The sequence below is a fragment of the Notolabrus celidotus genome, chromosome 10, assembly GCF_009762535.1.
Source record: "Notolabrus celidotus isolate fNotCel1 chromosome 10, fNotCel1.pri, whole genome shotgun sequence".
In the NCBI taxonomy this organism is placed as follows: Eukaryota; Metazoa; Chordata; class Actinopteri; order Labriformes; family Labridae; genus Notolabrus; species Notolabrus celidotus.
The window spans coordinates 22,678,510-22,703,968 of NC_048281.1; the positions used below are offsets into that span (position 1 = coordinate 22,678,510).

Consider the following 25,459-nt stretch of genomic DNA (forward strand, 5'->3'; position numbering starts at 1 on the left):
CAGAACTATTACACAGAGGTATATGAACTATTACACAGAACTATTACACAGAGGTATATGAACTATTACACAGAACTATTACACAGAGGTATATGAACTATTACACAGAGCTATTACACAGAGGTATATGAGCTATTACACCAAGGTTTTACACAACTATTACACAGAGGTATTACACAGCTATTACACTGAGGTATATTAGCTATTACACAGAGGTATTAAACAGAGGTATATGAGCTATTACACAGAACTATTACACAGAGGTATATGAACTATTACACCGAGCTTTTACACAACTATTACACAGAGGTATTATACAGCTATTACACATAGGTATATGAGCTATTACACCAAGGTTTTATACAGCTATTACACAGAGGTATTACGCAGCTATTACACAGATGTATATGAGCTATTACACAGGTATTATGCAGCTATTACACAGAGGTATATGAGCTATTACACAGCTATTACACAGGTATATGAGATATATCCAAATAATTACAATTTCTTTTTGGTGGATATGTCTGTCATCATTCCCTGGATCAATGTGATGCAGCCGTTACGCTTTAAAAGTGTGAGACCATATTCTAATGTGTTGCTCATTGAAACCCTTACCACTAGATTAGTCTCTTTAGAACCCCCCGACAGTCCCCTAATTTCTAAAGATTGTCTGGTAAATTTGAGAAATGCTTTGCATTACAAATTATCATGTTTACAAACTACTACATCGTTTTTTGTTAATTTGATGGATGTACTCTGTTGCCACAACATCCTCACATCACCGTAGCTCACGATGTGATTCCTCGGTCCCTCATCTGTCAAATCCCCTCCTCCTGTCAAATAATCATGGGCTATACATGGCTGTTTAATATTCATAATCATGTGTCACTTTGACATTTTCAAAAGGTTCCCAATCACAGTCTCTGATGGCATTCTGTACAGGCTATGCATAACAATCTTCTCCTCTGTCATCAATAATTGTAGCTATCCTCAGCCAAGTCACACAGGGGCTGGTGTGTTGACATGAATACAGGCTGCTTTCTCAATGAGGAGCTTGGTCTAGACATTAGAACTATGAGTTGATCTTGATGAGGATCTTCTTTTATTTGTGCGATGCTGTGTTAAGCTCCACTCTTAAACATAACCTGAGTACAAAAGCTATTTAAATCACACAAAGGTTAATTACAAAGAGACGATTTTACAACAGCATGATTATGTCTGCGTTAGGTGCCACAGGGCTGTGCAGTTGGCGACACATCTGTAATGTCATACAAGGGTTAACTTCCCAGCTTGACAACATGTAGCACACATGCCTGACATTCCTCAAGCCTCTGACCTCCCTGGTCCTCCCTTTTTACAGCACCATGAAATACAGCGTGTTTGTGCTTATCATTAAAATTACTGTCCATTCAAAAAAATACTGGATTGGATCAGCAACTGATGAGACATTTTTAATACCTGCTGTAATGTTGTTCTTTTTGATCTGCATATTTGTTAGCAGGTATTAAAGGTCATCTGAGAACAGAAAAAAAAGTACAGGCTGGTACACATATGACAGAAAATCACATGTATTTGACAAAAAGGTAAGGGATCAAAGCACCTTTAAATTTCCTATAGAATTGTGGTATTGAGTATTTCCTTTGGAACACACTTTATACCCATTAAGCCTGGTAAAAGCATTTCAATAATAATAATAATAATAATCTCTATTTATAGAGCACTTTTCAAAAACTATGTTACAAAGTGCTTAACAATGCCTCAAGGACATGTGCAAAATAAAGAACAATTTAAAAAGCCATACAGACAGTGCAAGTTAACATCACTATTAAAAGAACATGAAATTATAAAAACCTAAAAACAAGTTCAAGTTTGGATTGGTAAAATTAGTGCCTCCTAAATCCAGAGCCAAGATGACTTTATAACTCCATGTGTCTATTTTTCTCTTTTAAACAGATTCTAAATAATAAGCATTTTAATCACTGACAGAATTTAATCAGTAATACATAACAAACAAGTCTACAAGAGGGCCGAAGACATCTTCAAGGTAGGTTTTGTGCAATACAAAAATGAAACTCCACCACAAGTCTCCAGATGACTTGTTACAACTCCATCCCTGTGTGGGAGAAGAAAGTCCTGGAATATAATGTAAAACGAAGCACAGAATAATGACTTACAATTAACTCCAAGCTGCTCTGTTATTATGTGGTTTTACAGCGTGCCTCAGGGCAGTGCATATGGAACCTTGAAATAACTAAAGCTGTAATTAAGGTTGTAAAGTTTTCCCTGTTTTTACACAACCCATACATGAGGAGTACCGACCTGAAATGGAAAGGAATGTCAGCTTGCGGTGCTACTGATCACTTTGCTAGGGAACAAGAATGAAATAAACATACAAGATTCTATTAAAAATGGGATTCAGTAACGCTGCTCACCTCGTACTGATCTGGGGCCCATGCTGCAATGGTAGCCATGCTTCTGTACTGACATCTAAAGGACAAGCTGGATATTTAGCTGCCATACAAAAATGACAACTGAAGAAAAATGAAGACAGCAAAAGAGGAAATGCTTGTTTAAGAAAAAAGTCTTTATTTAAAATTACAATAATTCACAGTTCATTAGGAATTACACCACACAATTATTTGTGATGAGTATTTATTAAAATATATTGCTTTGGTTTCACTCGTACCCATATGCAAAAATGCTGAAAACTGATAGATCAGAGCATCGATTTACATGATTGTATTTTTCTGTATTTTGAAATGAATTCCTTGTAAGAAAAAGCATTTTAAGTTGCATTGTGGTCGAAAAACATGATTCAAAACACAAAGTAAGATACAGTAGATTTTTGTCATCAAAAATAATAACATAAAATGTTGTCTAGACAACACTAAAAAAGGGCTAAAAACAGTCTATCAAATATTTAAACACAGACTGAGAATGTCATGAGAGCCTTTGTTCTGCATAATTTATGGAGAAATGACAGATAAATAAATAATGGACAAAATCCTTTAGACTTGCTCAGCAATGTCGGTTGTGTTAATAACACAAGGTGATTAATCTACAACATTTGCATTATTTTTTCAGCTTCATGTTGTCTACACAGGGGAAAGTGGATGCAGATGATCACAATAACTTCATTCTGCGATCTCAGTCTCCTGTGTTTCACAGCGTGCTATGGAAAAAATTAATTTCTCAATTCTGCACATTATTAATCAAAGAATCAAGAACATTCTTACGACGTCAGCTGAGTACTGTCATGGTGAAGACTTCTCTCGTCAACTTAAGAGATACACTATGGAATTATTGCAAAAGGTAGCACTAGCTAGGTGACCTCCATGATCAGCCCTCACATGGCAGGTAATACTGCAAACATTTGTGTGGACCACCACTGTGAATGTAATGTTTCCAACGTCTACTTACTCGACTGAAGTCAAATAAAGGACTCGCCCTTATTTTAATCTGTCAAAGTTAATTTAATGATGAAAGTGTCTCGTGTCAGCAAATTATATTAAAAGGACTTGTAAAAAGAAACAACAGTGTATAAACTTTACATTGAACAGAAAGCACCACTCGTTTTATGTAACCAGAATATCAACATGAACTCTGCTATTCCTCTCTCCTACTTTGGACATCTCTCCAGGTGTGTTATCTGTAATATTGCACATAACAGTTTACTTGTAACTTTCTGGTCCTACCTCCACCAATGCTCATTAAATATAGAATATCTTTAGCAATACAATGCAATAAACTTTGGAACACTTAAATACCATCTTATATAAAATTGTCTGCTATACTTGGTAACATAGACATATGTTTCATACAAATTTCAGTTATTTCAATACTATTTAAGTTCTATTGCAAAGTACTTCAGCAAGAACTTGGAAAAAGGAATGACACACCTGGGATACCTATTTAACATTTCTGTGGTAAACGCTTAAAATTCCGTTTTTTTTTCTTCCTCATGAATAATTCTGGAACATCAAAAAGTTTCATGGGGAAAACACACCGCTCACCTACTGGAATGCACACTTTTGTCTGTAATCTCTGATGACAAACAGAAGAGACTAAAAGAATCATTATATATAACTTAAGGCACTTTTCCACCTGTGGATGGTCGCAATCAAGCAAAGTCTTTATGTTAAATCACTACCTATTCCACTCTCTCCAGCTGTGTCGCAGGCTTTGTCTGCATTTCACACTTGCTCAACTTGTTCATGTTGTAACAATACTATAATTATATATAATTTCAGTCAGCATATGCTGTTTCAGTGTAAAGGCACACACAAATATCTGCTTTTGTAAATACTTAATCAGTAACTATAAAAAAGTCCAAAGCTTCAATGACCTTGCATAAATTACACACTACCTGCTGTGCAATATGTTGATTTATACTCATTAGAACTATACATTTTAAACATCAATTAACAAGATCGCATTAAATGGCATGACAGTTTACACACTGTATGTGCTACTCGGGCTTAGATTCAACTTTGACATTTTACCAAGTTGCTGTCAAACTAATTCAAGCAGTTGCAGCAATGCCATTTTTAAACATTCGTCCATTATACGCCTCCTCTATAACACAAAATATTTAAAGGTAAGAAATGTCTGAATTACATTGGACTCATGGAAAAGAAGACTACACAGATGATTGTCCATGTTGTTCTGTGTGCACTGGATGTGTACTGCATGATACTGAGCACAAAGTCGGGGCTCTACTAGTGTGCGTGCCTGCCACCTAGTGGTTAAGAAATTGCTTTACACAGCTTTTAGAAGCACAAGTGTTGGAAAATAATTTGGTTCTAGCGATTCATCTGTATGAACAAGTGTTGTAAACATTTAAGGAAAAGGTTAGATTTGAAATGTACTGCATTCACAAAAAAAAAAAAACTAACACAAGTAAAATAACTCATGTTGTGTACCAACTGGTAGAGAATATCAGGCACAGTCATTTATGTAATCACAACCCCAGATGTGGGCTGTTTTTAGGGTAAAATTATGGGTGGTACAACTTGTTCAGTCTAAATTCTACATTGCATCAAGACCGGTTTCAACCATAGATTCGAACACAAGTACAAGGTTCACGGCTGGTTTCAAGTGCTGTTTCCTTGCTCTTGTTCAAACAGAAGCATAGCGAGCTGGGAGCGGGAACCAACACCTTCCATATTGCTCTGAACACACCTATGATAGATGTCTTCACTAAGGTGTGGATTGCATTCTTGGTACTTGTACTGCTGGTGCAATGCCGGCTCCACTGCCCTAAAGACGTGGAGACCTGAATACTTCACGAATATGTCGTAGATGTCCAGTGTTTCTAGAATCTCTTCATTCTCTTGGACGTCCGCCACCATGCGTGTGCGTGTTGCCATGTAGTCTGAGTTGTAAAAGCACGCTTCTTCAAATGACCTGCGGTCGAAATGGCCCGCTTCCTTGATCAGATCGACCGTCACAGGATGCTGCTGGTTGTGAAAGGCCACATCAGGGTTGAAGTCCTGGAAATGGATGGGGAAAAACACCTGCCAGTTGTTGATGGAATTCATGCGGCAGCGGTTCAGAAACTCAGGACTAATGTTTGTGTTGGCACTGGCTAAGAAGAACAGAGTGTCAACGGGGTGCTTCTTGGAGATGATATCCATATACTTAATCTGGGATGGTGTTTCCGTCTTGACACTTATCCACGGGATTTTTACTGTGGGGTATTTATGTTCATAAGCATTTATCTGAGTTTTCACACTGGCAAATATATCATTCTGATTCACCTGCTGTGCTTCCACTGGGTCATAAATAAACAAGAAAGTAAGGATGGCGTTTTCACTCGTCTCAAAAGCATTCGAGGCAAAAACCTCCAGGAAGTGGCTGACATAAGTCCGGTCTTGAAGAGTGAGAGGTATAATGATGTGAACCCTTGTAGCCTCGGTTACATACGGCATGGGGATGATCTCAATCCGACTCAAAGGTCGCACCAAATGAACCCGCTTAGTGATTGAACGACTATAACCTTTTTGGTTAACCACCTCAAGCTGGAGGTCCAAGGTATATTCCATGCCTCTGACAGGGTCAAAGCGCCTGTATCCATTAATCAGCTGCTGCTTCTTCAGGTGTAAGACAGGCTTGTACTTCTTATTTAGCTCTCCCATGGCTGTGGCAATAACATCAGCGACATCCATGCGATCAATGCCCTGTAGTTCACATTTTGGAGAGCCATCGATGCATGAGTAAATCTCCTCTTCTGTAAAATGTTCCCACTTCAAAACTTCAAAGCGAGATTTGGGCTCAAATGGTGGACTGATCCCCACAGGCCACTGGGCGCTTCGGTTTCCCTCGAAAGCAACTACACTCACATTTATTATTTCTGCCTGTGGAAACAAAAGAAATGTTTTAAACTTAGACAACGGCCAACTCAAAATGTACAGGACTTCAATTGTGAGTAGCAAAGTAGCAAGCAAAGAAAAGTCAGGTTTCAGCTTCATCCGCAGTTCACACTTGAAAATCAGCTTACCTGGAGCTTAGCGATCTCATCGTAAGTCTTCTGGAGTTCAATCTCACTGAAGTATCTGTGCAGCCGGTACATCTGCTCAGGGTCAGACACTGGATGGACAACCAGAGCCTTCTTGAAGTGTTCGTTCTGCTCTTTACTGGGATCAGAGTTTTTCCCCAACTGATAATGGTGATACTCTAGCCCCTGAGAAGAAAGAGAAGTCCTTTCATGACACATTTAATGTCTAGATGTAAAAAAAAAAAAAGATGCCCAAATTAATTTCTATATGCAGCTACTTCCATTTAAACAAACATTGCATGGTATCTTAGTCCCACCTATACTTCAAAAATATGGTTCCAACCATTATTGGACTGTTGACCCCGAGATTGACTTTTAGAAAAAGCATAATATTTCTCTACAGCTCAAGTTAATTTTCCCTCGCAGCCTTAGTCATTATCAGGAAATAAATTTCTTCTGGGAATATACGAGGTTTATTCTAATTTATTTAATCTCTTTCTATATTATACATTATGATCGCTGCATGATTAGGTTCAGAAAGTAACCAGTGAATAATTCAAAGTTGACTCCTTTATAATATAAATGGCTGACACATGTACCTTGTATCTCACGGACAGATACAGCTATTTAAAGTGAAAACAGAGCAGGCACCTAAGGAGCTTGAGTGATTAAAAAAAGTGAATCCAATCTGATGAGGCTATTAAAAGAATAAAGAATGGCTGCTTAAGGGCATAGCAAATGTTTGCTAACAGCTTACCCAAAGTGAAGGTCTGTCCAAGCCAAACTATCATTAATTTTCTTCCTTAATAGAAAAAAAATATGTCTGGCTCTGCTTTTGATCTGAATTCTTCACCAATACCAGATTCCCCCCCTCTTCCCTTCTTTATCAAGGTGACTCTGCTAGAGCTCCTCAGGCTAAGGCCCTGGTTAGCCATGCGACTCACTCTCTACAATGTAACAAAACGGTTTCTAGGACATTGCAAAAGAAGGAGGCAAAATACAGTGAAATAACTTGATAACAAAATGTATAAAAAGTAGCAACGTGACAAAATAAAAACTCTAACATGGTAAAAACAAACAGGGCTGACTGCAACAAACAATCACCTGAAAGGGCAGTGGGACAGATCAGAGCTCAACAGAGCTTGTTTGACCTTAAACGCTAATGACATTACAGGGGCAGAGCATGTTGACCCACAGCGGATTTTCACACCACTGAACCCAAGCAAGGCTGAACTCAGCTGTCCTTAGCCTGCCTGTTTATATATTCTAAGTTGCGCTCCAGCCATGAGAAAAACTTCTATTCTAAAAGGGATTTAGAAATCTGCTCTGTGATACAAAATACCGCTTCAGTGTTAACTTTGTAATTACACTTCTACACAGCCAGTTAGTTTTAAGTGCCGTCTCAGTCATGACAGATTTGTGTTTGTGACCAGTGTCACACAACCAGTCTGATGGCAGGTTTCCTCATTTCTCTTTCCTTGTAGCTCTTGCTCATTTTAAGAATGAATAGGATTACTGTGTTCCCTTCAAACCCTTCACTTAAGAATGTTCAAAAATAAATGTCAAATAAAGAACACTATGTATTATTGAAAAGAGAAATGTATGACTTTGAATAACAGTATTAAGTGCCCACTCATGGGTACGCTTCACTCACCTCGTATTCTGCAACACAGTTTGTGCTCGTATAATCAATGATGCATCTTCCAAGCCACTCGTCAGGCCTTGCACTCAAGATGTCATTCCTACAGTTTTCCAGGAAGGGCTGAAGTCGGAGGAGCAAGGTACGTGACAAGAGGTACCCAAAACCTCCGTAGCAATACTTTCCCTCCATCTTCCCCCCGATGAACTCCTCAGGACTGCCAATATAAAGCTCTCGGTCCATACTAAGGTGATCTACTAGGGTTTTAATCCTGTCAGCTTCAGTGTAGGCATCATCTTGCACAAAGTAAAACCAGTCATATTCGTTGATGTAATGATCTAAAATGTATTTGATGTTCTGAAACATGTTCCATATCAGCCTCTCGTCTCCGTGAGACACAACGAACATGCCATGAGGAACTTTGCGGCTGCGCATACCAGTGAAGAAGACCACGGTGTCCAGGTGGTGGCTAATGGTGCGATTGACGGCGACACCCAGGGTGTTAATTGTGTTTTTGGATGTCAGGACCCCAACAAACAGACGCTCTCGCATTCCCAGCTCTGTGCTGATGTATTTCGCTCTGAAACAGACAACAACACACTGATGAGTTAATACTGCTGTTAAATATCAACACACACACACGGGGAGACAAACTTTGAACAACTGTGCATTTCACAATTTAAAATATATTTACACATTTTAATGCCTATAACGTAATGGTATATTTTATTGATGAACACTGACATTCATGGGAATAACAATGACCCAAAATGGTAGTTTAAAATAAGGCAAATAAATAATGGATCTAGGCTACTTATATGGTGCTCTCCACCAAAAGTTCACAGATATGGATATTCATATCTATGTAAGTATAATAATTGTATTACTTTAATGTTTTATATTAATTTAAATGTTGTTTTATTAATTTTAACTCTGTTTTTTTTATTTATCTACTCAATTCTATTTATATTTTTAGCCTTTATTTTGTATTAAACTCTTATCCTTATCCTTTTTATTTATTTATTTATTTAAACTATTTATATTCTTAATGTTAATTTGATGCTTTACCATATTTTGATTACACATATTTTATTGTAGTTGGTGTGCATTAGTCTCTCTTTTACAATCAATTTTTGCTTTTTTTAGTATGGCTCGACATTACTTTCTATCCGTATTTAATAATAAATAAACAAAATTTAAATTTTGGGCTTCTAGTCAAACATCTGAATGCACCAATTTCGTTTTTTTATGTCTAATTTCCTGATATTTGTGTTACCTTATTTAAACACATTCAACAGGTGGAAGAAATAGACTTTTCAAAAATAAATCAAGCTAATAGCTGCTAATAAGGCTAGATAACAGCCCATCAACTTTTAATGTCTCAACCCTCACAATTACATTATTAACCTCAGCAGGACTCCACAGGTAAAAATGTATTTTTAAAAACTGCACCACAATGCTGCCGCTTCAAATGTGAGGTCTTACATGCAAAAACAATTATTTTATTAAAAATGTCGAAAATGTTTGCATTTTTAAAATGAAAATAGAGCTGCCAGATTGGCTCGTAACTGTTCTTTTCATACTAATGTGCTTGAGATGCATACAAGATTATATTGGCTAATTGTGGAGGCTAAATTAAAATCACATCTCCTGTCATTTATGCAAACTGTTATATGGAATAACACACCACAGTTCTTTTGTGATAGACTCAAATATTCTAGTTTTGATCACAGGTATACAACATGTGAGCACTGGTTATCTGCTAACAACAAGTCCTAGAACTAACTGTATGATGGGATATGTTCTTTTTAGAGGTTCCTCTGCCTGGAATCAACTCCCCACCAACATGAGATCAAAAACAGATTTTCTTTTAAAAAGTCACTTAAACAGATGCTGATGAATTTGTCATAGACGTTATTTCGTAATCACTGTTTTGAAAGTCTTTGTTTTATCTCTGTTTAAGTCTTTTGATCTGAATCGCATTGTTCTTCATACTGTGTATGTTTTTTTTTAAATCACCTGGTGCAATAATAACTTAACTTATCTATTTATCAGATAGAAGTGTACATAGTGTGTATACATCTGTAATAGTTGCCAATATTTCCCCCAATGGGGGACCAATAAAGTATATCTTAGAAAGAGAGAAAGAAAGAAAGAAAGAAAGAAAGAAAGAAAGAAAGAAAGAAAGAAAGAAAGAAACTTACTTTATTCATCCCCAGCGGGGAAATTCAATTTTTCCATTAGTTATTTTATTTTTTAAGCTGCTGTAACAGAAGAATTTCCCCCAATGGGGGACCAATAAAGTATATCTTATCCTATCTTATCTTTATTAATGTTTGGTGCCATGTGTTTGTGACAATATTGTTTATGTTTCCATTATTTTGTTGTTTAATGCTACTCATCGTTTATTTGCTTAGATACTTAGTTTATTTTTCATTTTGATTCTTGATTTTTGTAATTGGCTGCTGTTGCATCTTTGTTTTATGGATAATGTGTGATTTTAAATAATTGTTTTGCTTGTTTTTGTTTTGTTGTGTGGACCCCAGGAAGACTAGGAACCACAATGTGGAAGCTAATGAGGATATAAAGAAAGAAAGAAGGAAAGAAAGAAAGAAGTAGCAAGGGAATAAGAGCATTTTATGCCTCTCTGTGTGTTATATTAAGCACAATACGTTAGGGAGGGAAAAAATAAATAATTAATTTGACATGTTGTTTAGTTATATTTTCTTGACGCAAGTCGTCGTTTCATAGCAAAGCCTCAAACCCACATGACAACAAGTGACACATGTATCCTCCACCTTGCATTGTGCTGGATGAACATCAGAACTATAAGGATGGGCTGCACTGCGGCCCGGTCAGCCTCACTGTATCATGATGTTGTGACATATTTTAACAACAAGTAGCCTTTTGGCAACACACTGTCAGGCAACCAGAAGCGCAAATGACCACACAACAAGCATACCTGAAAACTTTCTTGGGGGTACCCTGCTGAACTTGTTTGTATGGCACTATTCTTGGTTCGAAGTCTCCATCGGATTCCACATCGTTGGCAGTCGATATAGAGTTGGGCTTCCGAGCTCCCTTAAGCTGTCCATCTCGACCCAAAGTCACATCCTCACCATCTTTCACATCCGAGAAACACGCTTCTTCCGTCCAGTTCACACTGAGTAAACTCAATGTAAACCCCAAAGAAATACCGATGACCACCGGGCCGACCGATCGGAGGACAGAAATAAAGGCTGAAAATCTCATATTGTGATCTGCTGTCGGAACCGCGACACCCTGAGACAATCCACTCGGGTCTCTGTCCACGAACAGGTCCACGATACAAGCCTCCCAAGAGGAAGTCGTATCGATGTTAAACTTTGGAAAAGATATAGATTGTCCCTTAAAACAGGAGTCTTACGTGTCAGTATAGCTGCTACCTGGCTCCTCCCCGGCCAACCCAAGCGTCGGAGGCGGGTCTAGTTCCAGACTGTGTCGATGAATGAAGGTTGCGCAGGGCAAAAGCAGATACTGACGACAAGACCCAGTGGACAGGATTAGGAAATGTGAACTGGAATACAACCAAAGCATGCAAGCGATTTTTATCAACAATATCAGGTTAATACTGATAATATAAGGTAAAACAGGCTGGAAATTATGGCTTGCATTTTTTTATTTATTCATGTGAGAACTACGGTGGCCCTGAGGGAAATCAAATTTACAAAAGATAAAACACTTTTATAAAGTTGGAGACAAATTTGCATTTTGGAAAACATTTTTACATTTTATAAAACAAAATTGCATCAGAAAGCGGTTTTAACAAGGCCATAACTAATTTACATTTAATATATATATATATTTTTTTTTACAAAAGATAAAACACTTTTACAAAGTTGGAGACAAATTTGCATTTTGGAAAACATTTTTACATTTTATAAAACAAAATTACATCAGAAAACGGTTTTAACAAGGCCATAACTAATTTACATTTAATATATATATATATTTTTTTACAAAAGATAAAACACTTTTACAAAGTTGGAGACAAATTTGCATTTTGGAAAACATTTTTACATTTTATAAAACAAAATTACATCAGAAAACGGTTTTAACAAGGCCATAACTAATTTACATTTAATATATATATATATTTTTTTACAAAAGATTAACCACTTTTACAAAGTTGAAGACAAATTTCGATTTTGGAAATCATTTTTACATTTTATAAAACAAAAATACATCAGCAAAATGGTTTTAACAAGGCCATAACTAATTTACATTTGTTTATTTCTTTTTCTTTTACAAAAGATGAAACACTTTTATAAAGCTGGAGATAAATTTACATTTTGGAAAACATTTTTACATTTTATAAAACAAAATTACATCAGCCAAAACAAATTTACATTTAAGTAAACAAATTTACAAAAGATGAAACACTCTTACAAAGTTGGAGACAAGTTGTATTCTCCCATAAAATTAGGTTCACATTTAGATAGGGCTCTTTCCCTTTTAAAATTTAAATGTTTGTCTCTCTTTTTTTTCTCATACTTTACATTATATCCATCATTATACATCTGTTCAGGTATTCTCTGAAGGACAAAATAAATTTACAAAAGATGAAACACTCTTACAAATTTGAGTCAAATTTACATGTTGGAAAAAAATCTATATTTCTTTAAAACAAAATTACATCAGCAAAACACTTTTACTATGGCCAAAACAAATTTACATTTACGATTTTCTTTTTCATTACAAAAAATGAAACTCAACTCAACTTTATTTATAGATCACCTTTCATACATAAAAACATGCAACCCAAAGTGCTTCACAGAATAACAGAGATAGAAAACAACAGAAATGGTAAAATTACAAAAGGCAGGATTATATATAAAATACTTAAAAATAAAATAAAATCAATACAGTAAAATTAATAAAATGAACAATAGTGGAAAGAAAGGTTGAAAATAATGTAGCGTTATACGTATAACCTTGATTATTTTAATTCATTTTGATAAAACGTTATTCAAACTGCTCAAATATGATCAAAAGTAAGGGGTAAGTGGTAAGAGAATAGATTCTCAAACTTAAAAGTGCACAGTCGATGTGCAGTCATGATGAATCTATAGGCTAAGCACATTTATTTATTTTTCTTTCTTTCAATTTTAACCAATGTCTGTATCTCATTCAAAAACACATTCTAAGTTTATTTGAGGCTATGACAAGGCAACGTATCTTGTTAATATACTCCAAAGTTTACAATTTTTTTGTGGGCTCTGGAATATTTGAGAAGTGGGCTCTGTCCCAGTCACTTAGCTTTAATTAAATTCAATTAGGGACAATTGTCTTCCTTAGGCTAAGTATGGGCTTGATGGATGCTTATAACAAGCAATTATTTACCAGTTTAATATACATGCTTCGGACAGACATCAACCATTGTGTAATAGCCCCAAACTGGCAAGTGGTTTATTATTATTATTATTATTATTATTATTATTATTATTATTATTATTTATTTTACATGTAAATAACAAACAATGGGTACGTTCAGAAGGAGCATCATACATAAACAATCATTAAGGACACAGAAACAATACAGCTTCAGTTGGTAATTTAAGGTAAATGAGTAAATTATACATCCATAGAAAATAAATAATAAAAAAAGTTGAATAAGGAGAGGGAATCATTTTACAATTCAGTGATGAATTATTTTAGGTAATCGCATATTTTAAGTGCTCTTGGTCCTTTCATTATTTTCAATGATTTTATGTATATTTGGAATTCATTTAGAAAAACAACAAATTTAGGGGAAGATTTCATAGTCCTGTTTTTATGAATAAAGAATTTTGAGAGGCACAGGATTATGTTACAGCAGACTTCATCACTTTTATTTTTTAATATCAAACCAAAAGTTATGTCATTTATTGAAAAGGAAATTGGAATGGATTTAATTTTTACTTTTAACCATTCATGGAAATCAATCCAGAAGGTTTTCTCAGTTTGACATGAGAAGAAAACATGGTTCATCGACTCAACTTCATTTTCACAAAGGGGGCATACATTATCTTCAAATTTACAGCGTGCACAGAGTAATTCTTTAACTGGCAAGTGGTTTAACAAGTTCATGTTTTTCTTGGGACCGGAACTGCTCTCTCCCACGTTCTTCTTAAGACTTTGAACGCACCAGCTTAGCTGTCCATCTGTTTGCCTGCAGGAAATGTGCAAATGTCACAAGCCAGCAGCAGCGGCAGCAGTGCGGCTTCTGCTATTTAATGCTGGAGTTGTTCCTCACATGCTAACTTCTAGCGTGTCAGAAGCAGTTAGAATATTTGATGCAGCATTAAGAGTTAAAACGTCTGTTCGGTGTTTTCAAACGCAGTGAGTGTAATCAAGGTAATGGAGTGTCGCGTGCTGTCCATCCAGAGTCATGTTGTCAGGGGATACGTTGGGAACAAGTCTGCAACATTCCCTTTACAGGTAAGAATTGAATTGTAAAATTACTCGTAGAAGGTGGTTAGTCAGGCGAAATATGCTTAATAAGAGAATGAGAGAGATATACAAAATGTGGTTACTATTGAGCTTGACTTGCTAATTTTGACTTGCATTAACTGGGGCATGAGGAACCTGATGTAACTTGCTGTTTTCATTGTAACCCTCCATGTCCTGCTGAAAGCCTTAAGATTTCTCTCCTTTTCTATGAATTTACCCATCTAAGTTTTTGTAAAGTCTGTCACTTTGTATCCAAGTGATGTAAGACTGCCAGGTGCTAGTTATTTCCTGTATAAAAAAAATAAACAAACAAAAGTAGACCCCAGTGTATATCCCAACTATTATATGGTTGTGTGATGGCATGTGTATCTGTTTTCTTTTTAATTCCTATTTCTCATTATAACTAGCTTCACTTGTACACAGTGGTGAACAGTAACGAAGTACATTTACTTAAGAACATTTTTTGAGTATCTGTACTTTACTTGAGTATTATTTTTCGGAGGAACTTATTACTTTTACTCCACTACATTCAGAAGACAATTATTGTGCTTTTTACTCCACTACATTTCTATCAATGCTCTAGTTACTCACTACTTCTGCTTTGAAGTCAGCTCATGAATTTGTGGAGCAAACACAGAGCAGATTTCACTCAGATCAGTCAGTTCATGTAGAGGTGGTAATGATGGCTATAATTCTCCACCTGAGCACCCATGGCCATATCTTCAGCCCGTGTTAGAGGTTTATGAAATGAAGAATGATACCTATCATTTCAAATGTTCTCCGTTTCCCACTCTGCTCAAACAAACAAACATTCACTGTCCAACCTGAGAAAGCGTGTTGAGCTACGTAACGTTTGTTTCGTTCCAGAAGAACATTTCAAATTAAGTTGTCTGTGCTTGGAGTAACTTAGTTGCTGTTTTTATTCCATATATAGTTTTAGAGATTGGTTTCTAGATAAACATAATGTAACATAATGTACTCCTATGTATTCTTGAATGCATTTATGTATTTTGAAAATACAATGTTTTGAAAATTTTTAAGAAGTACTTTGAATACTTAAATATTTCTAAAAGCAAGTACTTCAGTACTTTAACTCAAGTAATAATTTAACAGAGAAACTTTCCCTTGTATTGGAGTAATATTTGACCTGGAGTATCTATGCTTTGACTTCAGTAATGAAGGTATGTACGTTGTCCACCACTGCTTGTACATGTGTCATTGCTCTTTATTAAACAGATGCTCTTTTCTTAAGGTACTGGGTTTTGAAGTGGACTCAATCAACTCTGTGCAGTTCTCCAATCACACAGGTGAGTCTGAGTCTAGTAGGAGAAAACAGTGATTTCAAATCAGTTATTAGTAAGTAAGTAAGTAAACTTTATTTAGTATGGCACCTTTCACAGACATAGTCACAAAGTGCTTTACAGAGAATCAATGTCGACAAGACAATACAATGAGCAATAGATAAGATGATTAAGAAAGCAGACAAAATGACATCAAATCACAACGGAAGGTCGAAAGCCATAACAAACAAATGTGTCTTAAGTCTCAGTCGAATCAGCACAGCGCATTTGGGGCGGAAGACTGTTCCAGAGAGATGGAGCCAAATGCTAAAAGGCATGGTCACCCTTAGTTTTAAACCTGACACAAGGCTACTTATTATAAAGTTGATCAAGTCATGTTACACTTTCTCAAAACCTTAATATTGTTATGTATTCAATCAAGCATGATCGTTTGATCATTGCTTTTCTCCTGTTACTGTTTTGTCAACATGGACTGTGGAGTCTTTTCTCATGATAAGGAGCTGATGAGTGATCCATACTGGTAGTAGATAAGTAACAGTTCTTACTTATGTAGACTTTGACCACTAGAAGATCACGTGTTTACATATTACGCTCTACAATGAAACACACATGTACACTTAAAAAAAAAAAAAAACAACATGTAGCCAGTTCAGACGAAGCAGGTTTCAAGTCATTTGAATGTAACCTTCAAAAAGAACCATTTCTCTTTGGTTAGTTTATCATCCATTCAAGGTTTCTCTAAAACTAGATTGTGCATCTCTAGGAGTTATGTTGCCTAATATGAAGACTGCTTTTTTTTAAATATGCTAAGTGAAGGTGTAGAGTTAGCCACTGGTTGTCCCAAGCGGAAACCTCTAGTCTTAAAATATGAAGCCCATGCAGAAGTGCTAAAAACTGCAGTTCATTGAGCATCCGCTTGAGGCTGGCTGCAGAAACACCGGAAACCACAAACACAGCAATTCAAAAAAGACAATCTTTACAGCAACAATAAACATGTTTAAAGCCTGGTTAAAAAAACTGTTGAGTAGCTAAATTCTTGGCAGAGAGATGTTAAAAGTACTAGATTTGAGCAAATAAGGACGACTGACTTGAAGGCTAAAGGTGAACAAAGTTTGATTGTGTTCAGCATTTCCAATATGGCACCCGCTGATTATTGGCTTCAAAACAGCGCTTCAGGAACGAATGGGTGAAGTCACGAAAACTACGTCAATTTATTATACAGTCAATAAGTTGTCCACCCTAAGGGATTCTATTTCACATAACAACTGACTAACTATACATTATCCCGCTTGTTTTACCCAGTGACAAACTAAATATATTAAAAAGTTGACACTAAGTATTGATCTAAAGACGATTTCATCAATTCAAATTTGATTCATTTACAGAGCTAAAGGAATAGTCCGACAGTTTTAATGGTTGGCAGCACTTCCTTAGCAACAGTATTCTCATCACTCTACTTACAGATCAAATCAAGATTCAACTTAACATTTGAATCCATGGTAAAGTCTAAACATTATCCGGCTTTACTGTTTGTGACGACCCCTACTTAGTTGCTTGTGTGCTATAGTGGCCATAGTGTGCAGTAACACAAAAGACTGACTAATGGAAGTTGGTATGGCATGGGGCGAGTGAGAGAGAGCGAGGTAATTCTATGGCCTTTTTTTAAAATGTGTAATGAGCATTCATTTCACAAGTCTATGAAAGCCAGACAACCTCTCCTCAGGCCTGCTTATTATCTTTTCACTCAATTTGATCAACAACCTAACTCATCTTTAGCACAGTCGTACTGTGGAATCGAGTAAAAGATATTCCTTTGCTTAGAAAACAACCATTTCTTAAATTGCAGCTTGTTGGCTGTAGACCTGCAGAGAGGGTAGGATTAAATGTGAGGGTTCTTGAGCCAAAGCATGCAAAGAATTTGCTTCCACCACAGGGGTAGGAGACACAGAGATTGGTCTAAACAGTAATGTTTGCTCCACTTTCAGCGGATAGTGTCAGGAGAAGTCTGATGGACTGTACAATGCAACTATCTATCTATGAATACACATGTCCTCTTTTATTAGATGCATACATATTTCCATTTTCTTTCACCACAGCATTACTGCTTCTTTTCTTCAAGTATGTATTTCTGTATTAAATCCCTTCTCTAGCTAAGGGTCAGGTTTGGGTTCTGTTAAACTCTGTGCCGTGCTGTAAAGAATATTAAAGAGCGTGTTTAAGTGTTTGTGCTTTCATTTGCAGTCTGAACAGTTGAAGGAGCTTGTTCTAGGTCAGTGGTAAATAGGGACAAAACAAATGAGAAGCTGGCAGCCAGGATACAGGCATCCCATTCAGACACAGATTAGGCCCTGTTTGGCCCAACTCAGACACAGAGGAGAGGAACCTCAGTGAAAGAGGTTGAAGGGTGGGGGTGACCAAATTGGAGGAGAAAAACTAAATATGATAGTAACTTCTGTTCCCTGGAAGGAGATGGATAAAGTACTGTGGTACTGCTATATCCTATGATGGGAAGCCAGTGAGCACCATAGTGGCATGCCATCAAAGCTAACACAAGGGGCAGATTAAGACACTGAGGCTGTTTTCGAAACCGCCTACTATACTAGCAGTATACGTACTGATTTGGCCAAAATTCAGTATGCAGTATGTGAACAAGAGCAAACTGTTCCCACAATGCACCGCAAAAACATTACGCTTTTTATTTTTTCTTCTTTTTTGATGGGGGGCACTTTGTTTTTTGGTGCTGTGAAATGTATTAAATTATTAATTATTTATTTAATTTATTAAATTCCATATAAACCACTTCTTAACCTTTTAAATCATTAGTGGATACTATAAAGGAGTTGCGCTTTCAGCTTGGCCGTTGTTTACTTTGGCTTTGCAAAACAGGAAATCCAGCAACGCCTGGCCCAACATACTGTTGAACAGTCATACTACAAACTACCTTCAAACACAGTAAGCAGTATGCAGTATGTACTGCGTACTACATTCGTAGGTAGTATGTAGCAGGCGGTTTTGAAAACAGCCAAAGTTGTCCTTCATAACCAGCAGCAGAGACTTCAACCAACAGCTTCTAGCCATCAAATTCAGACGGCTTGGCCTTTCAGCTCTGGAATGAACCTGCTGTGCAGCTTTATCTAATTAGCCCAAATAAGTAGAGTTGTTATTAGCAAAGTGTAGAGCATAAGAGGCAACCAAGGATGTGTGATATCCCTTACCCAATGCCATGGGCATGGTTTTAGAATCAACTCAAACAGAACTATTCCATGTCTTCTTCTTTTGATATTATTACACAACATATCTTATACAAGCGGCAACCTCCGGTCTAAAAATATGAGTCAAATGCGGAAATGCTAAAAACTGCTGTTCATCGGAATCTGCTTGAGGCTGGCTCCGGAAGTACCGGAAACCACGTACACATGAATAGGGAAAAAGCTGATCTTTACAGCAGAAATAAACATGTTTACAGTCTGGTACAAAAGACGAGTGTAGTCTGGATAGCTCATTTCTCGATCAGCTTACACTGTGAGGGGGGTGAATTTTTCTTCTATTGCGGCAATTTCGAAGATATCGAGATTATGAGTCTTCCAATGAGAGGCACAGCTGACTGCGGGAACACTGTAGCTGTTGGCTAGGAGGCTCAAAGCCCGCCTCTTTACGTCACAATGGCTCGACAGCAGCAATATGGCTGCCGCTGACGATTTGCCTCAAAACAGCGCTTCGGAAACAGATGGGTGACGTCACCGATCCTACGGCCATATTTTATACAGTCTATGATCTTATACAAAAGATGGTTGTTTTTTAAAATCTGATCTGATTAAAACAGTTAATGTTTTGTAATTTAGAATCTCTATTCTCCCTCTTGATTCCTAGGTTATGCCCATTGGAAAGGGCAAGTATTGACCGCAGAGGAGCTCAATGTGCTGTATGAGGGCATAAAGCTAAACAAGGTGAACCACTATGATTACATCCTTACAGGTGAGTCTGAGCAGTGGAAGAGTTAAGACGAAAAGCCCAAATAAGGTTTCATGTATCTTGAGTGGCTCAGCACTATGAAAAAAGGATTTTTTTTTCTCCAAATAACAATGATGTATTAACTTAAAAATATTTAACTGCATGTCATACGTTTGACCATTTAGTCTTATGGGCTGCCATATTGACCAACTTTGCTCAGTGCTGATGAGTGCTAAAAGAGTTCACTTTTTCCTTATTCCTTTTTAATGCTTTCATTCCCAAGGCTACAGCAGGGATACGTCATTCCTGGAGATGGTCGTTGACATTATTCAGGAGCTGAAGAAGGCCAATCCCAGTCTGGTATATGGTCAGTGTATATTTTTCACACTCCAAAGCAGAATAAATATTGGCAAGGGGGATAGATTCCAACTTGTTTTTTATCTTTGGGTTTTTATTGTCATGCTCTATACCTAGCAGTTAGTTGATGAGTATATCAGCAGATTGAATAATGAAAAGAAACAGATATATCATTCATTTCAATCGGTTCTCTCAGTGTAAGCTGTATTTTGATTTCATTTCCTACAGTTTGTGATCCTGTAATGGGAGACCAGGGCGCCATGGTAAGTATTTTATAGCAAATTCCAAGTATTCTCCTCACAAATACAACAAGTGAGGAGTTTTAACTATATCATCATCATCATCATCATTCTGAAGACGTCAGTGCCATTTGTTAAGAGGTTAAACATGTAAACCAGGTTGTAACAAAAGGATTTAATTTTTTGTTGTCTGTTTCAGTATGTTCCAGAAATTCTCTTGCCAGTATACAGAGACAAAGTAGTGCCTTTAGCCGACACCCTTACCCCTAACCAGTTTGAAGCAGAGTAAGTGGACTGTGAACATAGCAAAAATTGCACGATACATAAAAGTTTGAAAAAGACTCATAAAGTCATGGTAATGACTTGTTGGAACAAAGATCTGTGCATTTTATGGATGTGATAAAGACTTTGTGTAATCTTTTTATCTTGGGTGACTACACAGGTTATTAACTGGCAGGAAAATCATCACAGAGAGAGATGCTTTTGAGGTGAGTATCCCATCAATTTCTCTCTGACACCAGCAGGTAAACCAGATCAGTAAATGGTGACATTCCTGCTCTCCAGGTGATGGACTTGCTGCATAAAATGGGACCAGAGACCGTGGTCCTAACTAGTACAGACCTGCCGTCAAAACACGGGGACCAGTTTCTGGTGGCCCTTGGGAGCCAAAAAATAGGTAAACCTTGCAATGGCACACGAAGCAAACCTACACTATGACTGGTCTTGTTGGAGATTCTCTGACAGTTTTCAACAGCAGTGGCTGGCTGTTGATATCACAACTAGGGTTGCAAAGGGGTGGAACATTTCTGGTAAATTTCCAGAAAGTTCCCAGTAAATTTGCAGACAGTTTCCGGTAAATTTCCATGGGAAGTTAAGCTGGGGAATTTTGGAAATATTCCAAATTGGAATTTAATGGAAAGGTATCATACCCAAGCGTAAATATTTGTTTTGTTATAAGCAGACATCAATCCAAAATAATACAATTAAAACAGATTTATTTGTAAGTAAAACTTTATCAAGTGTTAAATATTTTATTGAACAATCAATTCTTTCAGTAAGCAGTGTGGAATGTGCATGTGATTGAGGAAAAGCATAGATATTCAACTGTACTTGCATGAAATCTGGTTGTTTTAGTCAGGATTATGCTAAAATATATTTACCCCAACTATATTTAAGTTCCCTATTAAGAGCCAACCTTCAATTTAGTAAATTCCTGGTTTATTCACATTTACTCCCATAAATTCCTGTTAATTCCCATGGAAAGTTTCCAACTTTGAAAATTCCTAGAATTTTGCAACCCTAATCACAGCCCTATGTTTCCTCACTGTAGTGAATGAAGATGGGACCAACGCCAGTCAAAAAATCTGCATGGACATCCCAAAGGTGGATGCTGTATTTGTGGGAACAGGAGACTTGTTTGCTGCCCTGTTGCTGGCCTGGACTCACCGTCACCCTAAAGACCTAAAGGTCAGTAACAAGAATATCTCCTCAGTCAAAACAGCTAATGGGCGAAATAACTATTAATCCTAACACTCATTTTGTTTTTTAACAGACTGCCTGTGAAAAAACTGTGTCAGTCATGCACCATGTCATCAAGAGGACCATTACTTACGCCAATGGTAAGGCTTGTGTGTATTTATTGAACTCCTGTTGTGTGGTCTCTTTTATTAATCTTGGAGTTGTTTACCTGACATAAAGGAACCTTGTTTGCTCTCCTCTGCTCTTCCTATAATATTTACACTATCTATGTTTGAATGTTAGCAGTTGAGGTTTGCGATCTCACAGATTTGGCTTTGCTGTTGTTACCTAATGAGTAATAGTCAAGGCTGCTGAGGCCGACAAGATTCCTCCTGTCATTAGAAGACGAACATCCTTAGTATTCATTGAGCCACGAATAACCCTGTGAATGTTAAGTTGCCCAGCAAGCCTAGGGTCCTACATTTGGCATTAACATCCAATCTGAATATTTTGGATCACAAATGACCAGCTTTAAGTAGGAGTGTTCGCACTCCTCATCAACCACAGATCAGATCTCACTTTCCCATTTTAGATGGAAATGCACATACTGAACACCCAGGCTCCATTCATTCTTAGACTTTTAAAAACACACATGCTGCATGAGCAACAGAGTGCAGCGGTTGATCTCGGACTGCAGCACTGACTTGATATATAAGTTTTGTTTGATTACATGAAGCGTGGTGTTCCTGGTGTTACAGTTCTGTGGTTTATCTATAATGACTGCACACTTGTGTGGAGTTTCTGATCACAGTGAGAAAAAACAGCCAAAAGGTCGACATCATTAACACGCAGATCCACATTATGTCTCAGAAGTGAGCTGCATTAATAAACTATGATAACTGCTCATTGTTCAGCTCTCCTCCCATAATTCACAGCATGTGGAGGCATTGATCATGCATTATTATCAGGACAGATAACACTGTTTATGCAGCAAGAGACAGAGCATGAAAACCAGGCAGACAGGTCAAAGGTGTACTCGTCTCCTCTCATTAACATGAAACACTATAACAGACTACTCACTGATCACATGTGACTCATATCTCCTACTCTCTCCTTTATGCAGTATTGTCCTTTATTAGGATTGAAATGAAGTCTTCTTCATTGGATACACATGGACATTATGTATCTTTTATTTTTTTGTACAGCCAGCACTAATGCATAAACTATGTTTTTCCATGTTAGAATGACATAAACGATACTTCATGTTTTGTTTAAGTGGGCTGTTTGTGGAAATACAGGGCAGATTGTGGCCTTTGTTAGACTTATTTTATTTTTTGATTTCAACTCCTCTCCTCTCTTTCAGGCGTTGCTGGTCCAGGAAATAGGCCCAGCCCTGCACAGCTAGAGTTGAGGATGGTTCAGAGCAAAGCTGACATTGAGAATCCTGCCATTGTAGTGGAAGCTAAGGTTTTACAGAAGTCTTTGCACTGAACTCAACGACACATTTTCGTAAACCTTTCACGTTGTGCTGGGACAAATCAGCTTCAAATGTAGGTGGTTCACCAGTCATGTATAGGATTTTTCAATCTTTCACCTCCCTCTGAAGGAATAGAACTGACTTCTCATGAGGATTGGTTTTATGTACATTCTGCCTACAAACACACCAGAATCACTGCCATATGTGTTTGCACTGTGGCCTGTGTAGACACCAGTTAGAAAAAAAGGACATTATCCAGCTATTCGTAGGTTAAAATATACTGCAAGTGAATCCTTTACAGGGGGAACACATTTATTGCTATAAATTGACTAATCTCAACCTAAATTTAAGAAACACAGAACCAGTGATGCACACATTATCATTCCTCTGCCTTCTTTTTAGCTGTATTTTTTTTTAGCTCTAACTGTAACAAATTACTCCTCTTAAGGTGTTACTCACAAGGTACTACAAGCACACTATTGAAGTGACTGCGATATAATCAAAACAATGCATTAGACCTGAAGCATCAAATATTGGAAAATGAAAATTTCTCACAGCTTTTACGAAGAACAATCTTTTTTTTTTTAGTTGTAAGAGTCACAAACATCGTATAGCTTAGTGAGCCTTCTAAATGAAATATATATATATAATAATAAAATTAATACCTAGAGTGCTCATGATGTACTTTAGTCTCCATTAATTTAAGTTGATTGTTATTCAGATTGTGTGTATTTTAAGTGCAGGAATGTGTTTTGTAACTTGCACAAAGTATCAAACAGATTATGCAATTTATATGTAGTCCTTATAGTTTCATTACCACCGTTTGTTTCACTTTGTATTGCTTCTAACGCATTTTAACTTTCACATGAATCATGAGAACAGCTTCTGTCTTCAGCTGTTTGTTTTAAAATCCATTTTCTTGAAATGATTTTCACTTGAAGGTGTGTAACATGTTAAGCTATATGTCTTAAACATCTCAAATTGGGGTATTCGCACAGATAATCATTAATATATTTGCTAGAGATCATTTTTTCATTTTGTGACGGTTGTCATATCTCAGAAAAGAGTTCCAGTGAGAGACCCCACTGTATAATAGCCTTAACAGGGTTGCAAAGAAATTGATCTGTGAATGTTTTTGTGTACCAATGTCGTATTTTATCCTCACACTTAATGGTAGAAAGACAAGTGCCAAACCTCCTGCTGCTGCCCTGATACAGGGCAACATGGAAACAGAAGTAATAAATGACTAATCTTTTACTAAAACTTTTCATATTTTTCATTTGTGTTACCTTTTAACAGAGTTGTCAGGTGAGTCTTTAAGAATGTGACGTTTCCTCATTGACTTTCTTTCTAGAGCTATGAAATCAGAGGTACAAAGTACCATCATTGTCAAGGTGTTTGTGAGGGAACCAAATGCCATTTAACATTTTCATTTAACATTTTCTCCAGACAATTAAGTCCTTCATCCTCTTTTTTTTTTTTTAATTCAACACAGGCACAGGCTTGCTTGTCACATGGAGGGAAAGACTGAAAGAGGAACCAAGTGCAGATTTTAAAATACAATTTTTTATTTTTATTTTTATTTTTTGAATTTCTCTGTTTATTGAGATATCTTCTCATTATAACACATTTCAACACATCTTAAAAACATGACATTTTCTTTTTTTTCTAATTAAACAAAATACGTATGAAGTAAAAACAAAAACAAACAAAGGCAAAAAAACAACCTGATAATAGGATGTCATTAACACATGTAGTGAGACTTTACTTTTATGAAAAGTCACTTTTCTTTTTTCAGTCGTATAAGTCAACTGGCCCTTCTTTAAAATTGCACTTTAGGGATCAGCCATATAAGCCAAGAGACAGGAACAGAAGAAAAGTAAATAAATAATATAAGTAGAGTAAATAAAATAAATAAAGTAAAATTAAATACAACAAGATTAATATAATAAAATATGAATTGTGATAATAATGACGGGGATGATAACATTCACAATACAAAATAAAAAGGTTTTAATAAAAAAAATAACAAAAGGTGCATACAAAACTACTGAAATGTCTCAAAAA

At 36.6% G+C, this 25,459-nt stretch overlaps 2 protein-coding genes across 2 annotated transcripts; one reads left to right on the plus strand and one right to left on the minus strand.

Moving 5' to 3' along the window:
* Positions 1 to 2,574: 2,574 nt before the first annotated feature.
* On the minus strand, positions 2,575 to 11,617 carry chpfa (chondroitin polymerizing factor a). Its single transcript, XM_034694683.1, has 4 exons — positions 11,101 to 11,617; positions 8,154 to 8,718; positions 6,503 to 6,685; positions 2,575 to 6,359 (listed from the first exon to the last, which is right to left on the minus strand). The coding sequence occupies exons 1-4, from the start codon at positions 11,388 to 11,390 to the stop codon at positions 5,097 to 5,099; spliced, it is 2,301 nt and encodes a 766-aa protein (XP_034550574.1). The 5' UTR covers positions 11,391 to 11,617; the 3' UTR covers positions 2,575 to 5,096.
* Positions 11,618 to 14,311: 2,694 nt separating this feature from the next.
* LOC117820624 (pyridoxal kinase-like) lies at positions 14,312 to 24,655 on the plus strand. The gene is made up of 11 exons (XM_034694461.1): positions 14,312 to 14,597; positions 15,862 to 15,916; positions 19,781 to 19,885; positions 20,145 to 20,228; positions 20,447 to 20,481; positions 20,657 to 20,742; positions 20,900 to 20,945; positions 21,022 to 21,133; positions 21,788 to 21,924; positions 22,010 to 22,076; positions 23,279 to 24,655. Exons 1-11 carry the CDS (start codon positions 14,517 to 14,519, stop codon positions 23,404 to 23,406), a joined length of 936 nt encoding a protein of 311 aa, XP_034550352.1. The 5' UTR covers positions 14,312 to 14,516; the 3' UTR covers positions 23,407 to 24,655.
* The last annotated feature ends 804 nt before the right edge of the window (positions 24,656 to 25,459 follow it).

Excerpts from the sequence above, each read along its gene's own strand:
- chpfa (XM_034694683.1), bottom strand. The coding sequence starts at position 11,390 with ATGAGATTTTCAGCCTTTATTTCTGTCCTCCGATCGGTCGGCCCGGTG. Across the intron at positions 6,686-8,153 it reads ACTGTGTTGCAGAATACGAG|GGGCTAGAGTATCACCATTA; the intron begins GTGAGTGAAGCG and ends CTTTCTTCTCAG. Across the intron at positions 6,360-6,502 it reads ATGAGATCGCTAAGCTCCAG|GCAGAAATAATAAATGTGAG; the intron begins GTAAGCTGATTT and ends TTGTTTCCACAG.
- LOC117820624 (XM_034694461.1), top strand. The coding sequence starts at position 14,517 with ATGGAGTGTCGCGTGCTGTCCATCCAGAGTCATGTTGTCAGGGGATAC. Across the intron at positions 20,229-20,446 it reads CAATCCCAGTCTGGTATATG|TTTGTGATCCTGTAATGGGA; the intron begins GTCAGTGTATAT and ends CATTTCCTACAG. Across the intron at positions 20,743-20,899 it reads CCTAACCAGTTTGAAGCAGA|GTTATTAACTGGCAGGAAAA; the intron begins GTAAGTGGACTG and ends GTGACTACACAG.